At 40.5% G+C, this 9076-nt stretch overlaps 1 protein-coding gene across 1 annotated transcript in view; it reads left to right on the forward strand.

Moving 5' to 3' along the window:
- The window catches only part of Pla2r1 (phospholipase A2 receptor 1), a 128724-nt gene that overhangs the window by 10123 nt on the left and 109525 nt on the right, over positions 1–9076 (forward strand). The window contains exon 2 of the mRNA XM_004629979.2: positions 8325–8708. Coding sequence (XP_004630036.1) covers positions 8325–8708 — 384 coding nt within the window. The remainder of the gene's footprint in view (positions 1–8324; positions 8709–9076) is intronic.

Raw genomic sequence — 9076 nt, forward strand, 5'->3', positions numbered from 1 at the left:
AAAATAAAATAAAATAAAAAATTAAAAAAAAAAAGAAAAGAAAATTGATCAGACTACAAAGTCTTCAGATTGTTAAAAGACACACACTACAACTCAGCTAATTTGGGCTAAAATGCACCCTGCCATGCAGAGATATAGGAATGGCTGGCACACTTTCTCTTGTCCTGTGGATCTGTCCTTTCAAGAACCCTGCATGTTCACTGGATGCAAGCATGGGAAGTCCTCACTTGTCAACTAGAAAAGTTATTTGAAGACCTAGATTTCCCGTATTACTCAGCCATAAGTGGGACTTGATTCAGCAGCTTCCAAGATCCCTTGTATGCCACAGTCAACTTAGAAAGGCAATAAGGCGTTAATTCAGTGGTCACTTGTAAGGGACACAGACAATCCAAATTTATGAAGGTGGAAAAAGCCTATAGATCTCCAATGAAAAGTTGCCCACCTCCACCCTGGTCACTGTGTGAAATAGAAACACTACCAGCAAGGAAGTGGAGCAGCTTGAGAGGCCACAGGGAGGAAGCGGGAGCCTAGTGCAAGCTGTACAAGTGGATGGAGTGGAACAGGTTTCAAACCCAGGATAGTGAGGTAGGAGACTGATGCTGGATTGCAGCTTGCATGCCACAGATTCCTAATAGTTTACATTCAACGTCACACTTAATGTGAACCATGCGCTTGAGCTTTTCCTTGCAGTTCCTTTAACAGAGCAGCACAGAGGACAGCTGCATATGTGTGGTTGGATTTGGTGAACCCTGCATGGTATATTTACTGACTACCAGAAAGCCTTTTGCTTGTTTGAAATGCCATCATAAAACTCTATTTCTTCAGGATTTTTGTTTTATTGTCTGTTTCACATGGGACGTTATTGTTGTTGCTAACAGTATAAACACTTATCAAAGCTTAACAATTTCAGCCTGATCTTAGTCATGCAACACTTCAGATCTTCATGAAACTGGTCTTAAGAGCCATTTATGGAAGGAGGTACAAACAGGCACTGGAATCAGTCAAAAGGTGATTGGGATTGCAGTGCATTGTTCTAACCTGTACATGAGGACTCTACCTCCCATTACCATTAATGGCAATTATATTGTGCAGTTCCCACATTAGAGGAGGTCTGAGAATGTATCCCCAAAAGTGTGAGCTTAAAATTCAAGACTCAAATTTTTGGTTAGCATTTACAGCGAAGGCAGTCAAAGTGCTGTCTGTATATGCCTTTACTTGTTTATCTAGTAGGGACTCTTCAGGAAACTTGACTCTGATAAAAGTTTTAAAGTTAGGCCACAAACTAGAAAAGCATAAATAGTCTAGATTGGGGTCTCACGTTTAGATAGGAGAAAAAAATATGAACTTACCCAATTTATTTGAGTTTTTCTTTACCAAACTTACTGGAGTCATATTTATCTGCTTAGCAATTTAGGGAAAAATTTGGCAATTCTGTGGGCTTTGAGATCATCATTCTTAAAGTACCAGTGTTTTAAAATCACAAGGATTCTTGTGATTTCAGATGCTTTGGCGAGGGAAGGCTGTTTTGTTATATACTTTTAATTTGGATTCTTTGTTATGTAATTTCAGGAGGAATAGTGAACATTTGAGTCCTGGATGATACTAATAAAGTAATTGCAGAATATTTTTTGTTTGTTTATTTGTTTAAAGAGATGATTAGAAGAGGTACTAAAGGTCAGGGGAGGACCCTCAAGTGTCACTTCCTACGGGTACCACCAGGTGGCCTGTACACATCAAATTATACCAATTAGAGTCCCACACTTTGGACTTCAGGACTTCAGGGTGTCATAATCACTGGCAGGTATTTGAAAGCCCTTTGAGTACCTGAAGCCAAAACATGAGTCATTTCAATTACCTTTCCAGAATTCTCATGAATTAGTTTTCTGTCACTATAATATAATAACCAAGGCTGATTACTTTATAAGGAAAGTAGATTTACTAAGCTCCACCCTGCATGTTTACAAGAGCCCTGCATGTTCACTGGATGCAAGCATGGGAAGTCCTCACTTGTCAACTACAAAAGTCATTTGGAGACCTAGATTTCCCGTATTACTCAGCCATAAGTGAGACTTGAGGCCACTTATGGCCAGTTTTGGAACTTCAAGGCCATGCTGCTAGCATTGGGTTGGCTCTGCTGAGGATCTCAGGGGCAGAGGGAGGGGATGGGCAGTTTTGCTTTTGTCACAGCAATCTTCTCATAAGAACTAGGCAGGCTGGGGACAACCCTCTCAGGCCCCCCTCCTGTCCCTCTCTCAGACAGGAGCTTTCTTTCCCTCAATAAATATATTCTGCTCATAAAAAAAAAAAAAAAGAACTAAGCAGAGCTCCATGAGAACCATGTCAGTTCTTTCCAAGGACAGAACCTCACTGACTTAACTGCTCCCTACTTGGCCCCACTTCTTAAAGTGCCACTTCTCATATTGTGCCAGTGGAAACCCAGCTTTCAACTCATTAAACCTTAGAGGACACACACACCATAGATAGACAATAGTACCTGACATTCCATTGCTCATTTATGCTTGTCATTTTTTTCCTCCACTGAAATGTCTCTGTCTAAGGGCTGGCCAGATAGCTCAGTGGACTGAAGTGCCTGCATAGGCAGACACAGAAGTTCGATCCCCAGCATGCTGTGCCAGTCCCACTCCCGGGGTGTGCTGAGACAGTGACTGAGACAGGGCATGGTGGCGTGCATCTGTAATCCAGGTGCTTAGGAGGCTGAAAGCAGGAGGATTTCTACCAGTCTGACTTGTGTAGTGAGAACCTGTAGACCCTGTACTAAAATACATTAACAAAAAAAAAGGAAAGAAAGAAAGAAAGAAAGAAGAAAGAAAGAAAGAAAGAAAGAAAGAAAGAAAGAAAGAAAGGCCTCAAGTCTCCCTGTAGGCATGAGTCTAACCACTAATAACTCAGTCTTTCTGCAGCAATAGTCTTCAGATGGTTCCTTGTATTCATGTAACATCTTATCCCATTTAAATGAAGATTTATCTTGGGCAAGAGCTTGGACATTTGTCCTCAGTTGTCTTGGCAACTAAAACCTTGTTGGACACCATTAAATATTCAGTGATTTTTTTGTTGAATGACTCAACCTCATTCTACATTGAAGTCTCAATAGTATCTTGTCTTATGTCTTTATCTCCATTTCATCTGAAGAATAACACAGATTTTTCATAAAATTCAAGTTTTTCATAAAATGACCCTAAACCATCTCTTTCTAGCTTCATATTCTACTGTCACCAAACTCTTTGCGGAGTGAGTGTATCATCATCCCAGAGCTGATTACTGTCATTGTCTCTGTGCTTTGGTGGCATTCTCCTCATCCAGAACGTCCCCTTTGCATGATCCCTCTGTCGCCTGACCTGCATCCCTCCATCCAGAACACTGTGATGAGAACACGCATCTGTGCCTGTCTGTTCACCAGTGTACTGCCGATGTTACAAATACTAGCCCCTACACAGTGTTCGTTGGGTGAATATGTGAGGAAGCTTGTTGATTCTCTGATCTTCTAAGCCAAACTAAAAGCCTCTACCCCTGGTATCTACTCCATTGGCATTAAGCTATAATTACTTCTGTCATTTCAGGGAGGATATGAGTACCTCTGTGCAAACACTGAGCACATGCGTGCGTGTGTGTGTGCGCGCGTGCACACACACACACACACACACACACACACACAATCTATAGTTCCCAGTCCGTGCTGTACCAGGCATTCAACACCCACTTGCTGTTTGAAATTTCAAATCTCTTACTTCAAAATGCCTTGCAACAATCTAGAGAAGATTATTTTATTTTTCCCAGGTTATAAGTTAATGTATGTAGTTAAGCTACACCTCAGCTGAATATAGTTCTCAGTAAGTTTAAAAATGGTATCCTAAGACAAATTGGGTTTTAAGAGAAAAAGTAATAGAAGGGTTAAATTAATCTTTACTATTCCATCCAGTTCTGAAGTTTAAGATTGTGGGTTTATGGTAAAGCTAGCCTCTTTTGTCATATCCTTTTTTCTCCTGAACAGTTGTGCTTTGTCCTCCCTTTACTTGTACACAATCTCCACTTCAAAAGGAGCCCTATCCATGTCATTCCTTCCATCAGCTGAAGACCCATTCATGTGTCTCAGATTTGGTCTGACTTTTATTTCTATAATTTATTTTCATAAAAGCTAATTTTGAAAACAATTACAATGTTTTCTTTTGAACCAATGAAACTTACTTCATTTTTATTGGGTAAGCAAGTCTGCATGATTCCTGAATAAATGGATGCAGCTTCAGAGGACAGATACTTGGGCTAATAAGTGCTAACTTTTGCACTGCACACAGTGCCCACGTAGCTGGTGCTGAATGAATGAATGAATGAATGAATGAATGAATGAATGAATGAATGTTACATATGAAGTCATGAAAGAAACACCCTGACTTTAAGTTCAACAGTTGACCAAAGAAACATTTTCCTCCCACTTCTTAGAAAAGTACATCTTGTCTTATGGTCCAAAGAACAGATTTAATATGATCTTCTCCCAGAAAAGCAGTAGGAAGTAAGAGAACTATCTTTCATGGATTTTTTTTAATGATGAAAATTACCTTCTAAATTACTTCTAGTAAATTAATCTTTCTTCTTCTCCTTCTAAACTTATAATTATGAAGGGAAGTATAACAACATTTCTCTGTAAAGAGATTTAGTAATTCTGGCAGTACTTCATTAATCACTTAATCAGTGTTCAAGCATAACTGATGTTGCTGACATATATAATCCATCTTGATTCCTCCACATTTGACTTGCATCCTTTTTGAATCCAACAACTACACACACTGAGAAGTGGTGGCCTGTTTTGCCATTGTAGTTTTACTAGACATAGATTATATGTTCTTCTCACGATCAATATTAATTCCTACTGTGAGTCTCCTCATAATCTACTTGAAAACAATTGTTTTTCTCTAGTGTATTTATAGCAATAAACAAAGCTAAAATTCTAGGTTGTAATTACTTAATGAGAAAATGAGCTAAGGTAATCTTAATATATTTGAAGGTAGCATATTTATTCGTTTTTGTTGTTGTTTTTTTGTTTTGTTCTGTTTTTGTTTTTTCTTTTTTGAGACAAGATCTTGCTATACAGTTCAGACTGCCCTTGAGCTCACTTTGTAACCCAGGCTAGTCTTGAACTCACTTGGGTCCTCCTGCTTCAGCCTCCCAAGCGTTGGGATTACAGGTGTGCACTACCATGCCTGGCCCTTAGCTTGTTTATTCTTATAGGTAAGCCACATGTACTTGTTTGTGATAAGCTCTGAAGAACATTTGCATAGTTGTAACATAAAGGCAGCTGGCACAGAGATATAATGGCATCCCAAGGTTGAGCAGCAGTGTAAATTAGGTTTGTCTCGTATTTTTTACTTTGGAAAGATATTTTTGTGGTATGACAACAGAAGTTCTTATTCAGCCACTCTTTTCTCTTCATATGCAGTAATTTGGAATTTTAAAACCAATTTTTACCTCAAATTTTATTTGTGCATAATTTCTAAATCGACTTCGTCATCATCCACCCATCCCTCTACTCACACACTTTGTAGATCAGGGCTGGCCAAATAGCTCAGCGGATTAAAGCGCCTGTAAGCAGGCACAGGGACTGGGGATTCAATCCCCTGGCCTGCCATGCTGGCCCCACTCCCAGGGCACACTGAGACAGCAATTGAGACTGAGCATGGTCACGTGCACCTGTAATCCCAGCACTTGGGAGGCTATAAACAGGTGGGTCACTATGAGTCCAATCTAGTAGTGAGACCCTAAACACCCTGTAGACCCTTCCCTAAAAATACAGAGGAAAAAAAAGAGATTTTTATAGGTCAGAAATGTGAAGAACAACAAAGGAAGACACTTACTTCCCAACTGTACATGCACTTGAACAATGGGACAAAGACTTTGTTATCTTTGTTGCTTGGAGAATACTTTTCCTCCAGATGATAGCGTGAAGTCCCAGGATTGTTTAAAACAAAAAAGTCTCTTCCTACTATGTACTGCAGAAATTTAAAACTAAACTTCTTTGCTAATGTTAGAAGAATTTTTTAGAGGATGCTTAGATTAGGACTTTATGGTCCTCAACCAGATCCACTACTGAATCTATGGACCAAAAATCAAGAAATCCGAGGGACAACAACAACAATAATTCCTGTTTACTGACATTTTTCCACTTTCTTTGGTATAGTGTGGGGAGCTTAACATGAGCTATTGAATGGAATATCCTTAATATCCCTCCCTAAGAGGCCAGTATCATGAACTTTCCTAGTGCAAAGAAGAAAGCAAAGGCTTGCCGAGATCGAGCATCTACCCAGAGTTACACAGCTCTTCTGTGTTGCGTTTGCTGAAGCCTGGGCTCTTTACCAGTTAGTCTACTTGTCTATTATAGGCATATAAACTCAGTCTGGGGCTGGAGATATATATAGCTCAGCGGCACAGCACTTGCCTGGTGTGTATAAGGTCTTGAGTTCAATTCCTGGTACCCACCCAAAAAAAATAAGTTGAAGCCTAGTCAGTTGGTTACATATATGGAAATATTTGAATGTATATATTATGTAGAAACTGAGTTACAGAACTATTATAGTAAGTTAATTATCCTTTAATGAAAATTTAATAGAACTCTGGGCTAGCTGGAAAGTGATTAGTAGGTTACAAGAGAAATTAAGGTTAACGTTCTACCAAGGCAGGGAAAGGTAGAAAGAAGGGTTGGAGAGAAGGTTAATTATCAGAGTCCGTATCTCATTGGTGAGAGGTGAATTTGATTTTGAGTGACTATTACTAATAACCATAGAAACATGGCCTTCATTAGAAAAACAAATTTTCTGATCTAAATGAAATCTCCCTGAAGCCATTCATTCTCTGGCTCCCCCACTGCCACTCCCTTCTCTTTTGCTCTGATGTATGGTGATCAAAGCGATTTTCTGACAATTAATTTTAACTCCTCAAACATGTGGCTAGAAAAAAAGGTTATTGATTATTAAATGAAGAATGGTTTACATTAACATATAGACAATTTTTTAAACTTTGTCCTAAATGATTTTGGTTATGTACATCAGCTCTCATGGTCCCAATTAATTTTGGAGAAACCATAAGAGCTTTGCCAAGGTGAACCACTGTTCCTCAGACTCACACATGAAGAGGCTTGTTCTGCACTATTCCAAATCTCTTGAAGGCACTGACTCATTCCTGCTCTGCCCCAGATGTTTTAGGGGAATCCCCAGTGTCCCTTCAGAGATGTAGGTAAGAGATAAGAAGCAAAACACAACTTGGGAGCCTCGCCAAGGGGAGAACAAAAAGCTCCTGGTCTGACCAGACCCTTGGAGCTAGGGTAACCGAGAGCGCTGGGGGGCAGCTGCTGTGTTCCATCGGTACCAAGCACTTGCTGAACTCCAGCACTCGGTACACTTGGTGCTTCAAGCAAAGAATCAAGGTGTGAGGGCCACTTCCAAAACAGCTGTGGAAGGCAAGCTCATAATGATTGTGCAATAATTGGTGACTCTCAGGCCAGCTACTCAAGGCAAAGTCTGAAAGTGGGCAAATAGCTGTCATGTATTCCCTGGCTGGGTCTCACCAGCATTTCTACAGGTAACTCACCCCAATCTCTTCTTCCAGCTCTAGGGGATGGGCTCAGAAGTCTGTCATAAAATACCTCCTTCCTTCACATGCCTGAGTAAACTCTGGTTTCTATTGCTGTCCTGGGGCTCCAGTGACTCTCGTATCTACATACGGTGTTAGCAAGTATCCAGGGCATTCACCTGCTCCTGCCTGACCCACCCAACAAGACTGTGCTGAGAAACTTTATCCCAAAGCAAAATGTTGCTACCTTTCTACTCTTAACGGATCCAGCACAGAAAAAAATCTGAGGAGAAGCGTTATCTTCTCACCTGCACTGACTCTCATAGTAGGACGTGGTAGAGATTTTTATGTCAGTGGCTCTCAGTTTTGCTACCAGGTTCCTAACATTCAGGTATTTGTCTGAAGAAAACCAAAGTACCACTTCAACCCCCATCCTCAATGCTCCACCCCTCTTGTGCTGAGTGTTACTGCTCTCTAGCCAGTTGCGGGGAGTGCCTTCTCTCAGTAGTACCAGTGAGTGACTGGCAACCCTATTCCTATATGGCCAAAGGGGTCTTAGATGAGAGGTGTCTCATTAGCTTCAGAAAGTCCTCTTATGCCTCCCAGGAACTCCTGTTTTATGTAAAGAAAGCTCTTCAGGTGGGCCCTATCTATCAGCTCCAGCTCTTGGATGTACATTCTGGGATCCTCATGAACTACCTAATTATATATGAAAATTGCATGACAGATCTTATATTTTTCTGTTACAGATAAAGGAATATTCATCATTCAAAGTGAGAGCCTCAAGAAATGCATTCAAGTGAGTGAATCTGTACTGAGCCTGGAAGACTGTAAAGAGCCAAACAGGAACATGCTGTGGAAATGGGTTTCAAATTACCATCTCTTTAACCTGGGAGCCAGCGGTTGCCTGGGTCTGAATTTATCTAATCCAGAGCAGCCATTAGGCACGTATGAATGTGACTCCACAGAGGTTGCACTGAGGTGGTATTGCAACTGGAAGACGATTGTGGGTCCGCTACAGTACATGATCCAGCTGGAACGTAACACTACGCTGATCGCCTCGCGGAAGCATAGTCACAAGTGGGTTACTTATATGTCAGATGGTGGAGACATTTGTGAACACCTTTACAAAGGTAAAAGTAATTTAAATCAAGGTATTTGTGGAAAGGCAGACAGAATTTAGAAAGAATACAGGATTTGTAAAGCATTATGTGGAAGAAGTCCAGAGTCTGCAATGCCAAGAGATCTATTACAGTAAATACATTTTAGTGGGTTCCTTGCTTATAGTAAAAGAATTACTGATGTCTTAAGAGTGGACATGCTAAATTCTGGGGAGGCAGAACTCATCAGAATTTAAACATATTGAAAGAAAACACACACACACACACACACACACACACACACACAAAAATATATCCAGGGCCGGAGAGATGGCTCAGTGGAATAAGCGCTTCCCTGGCAAGCGCTAGGGTCTGAGGTCAATCCCTGGTTCCACAAAAAA

This window comes from Octodon degus, unplaced genomic scaffold, assembly GCF_000260255.1.
Source record: "Octodon degus isolate 3935 unplaced genomic scaffold, OctDeg1.0 scaffold00032, whole genome shotgun sequence".
Taxonomy (NCBI): domain Eukaryota; kingdom Metazoa; phylum Chordata; class Mammalia; order Rodentia; family Octodontidae; genus Octodon; species Octodon degus.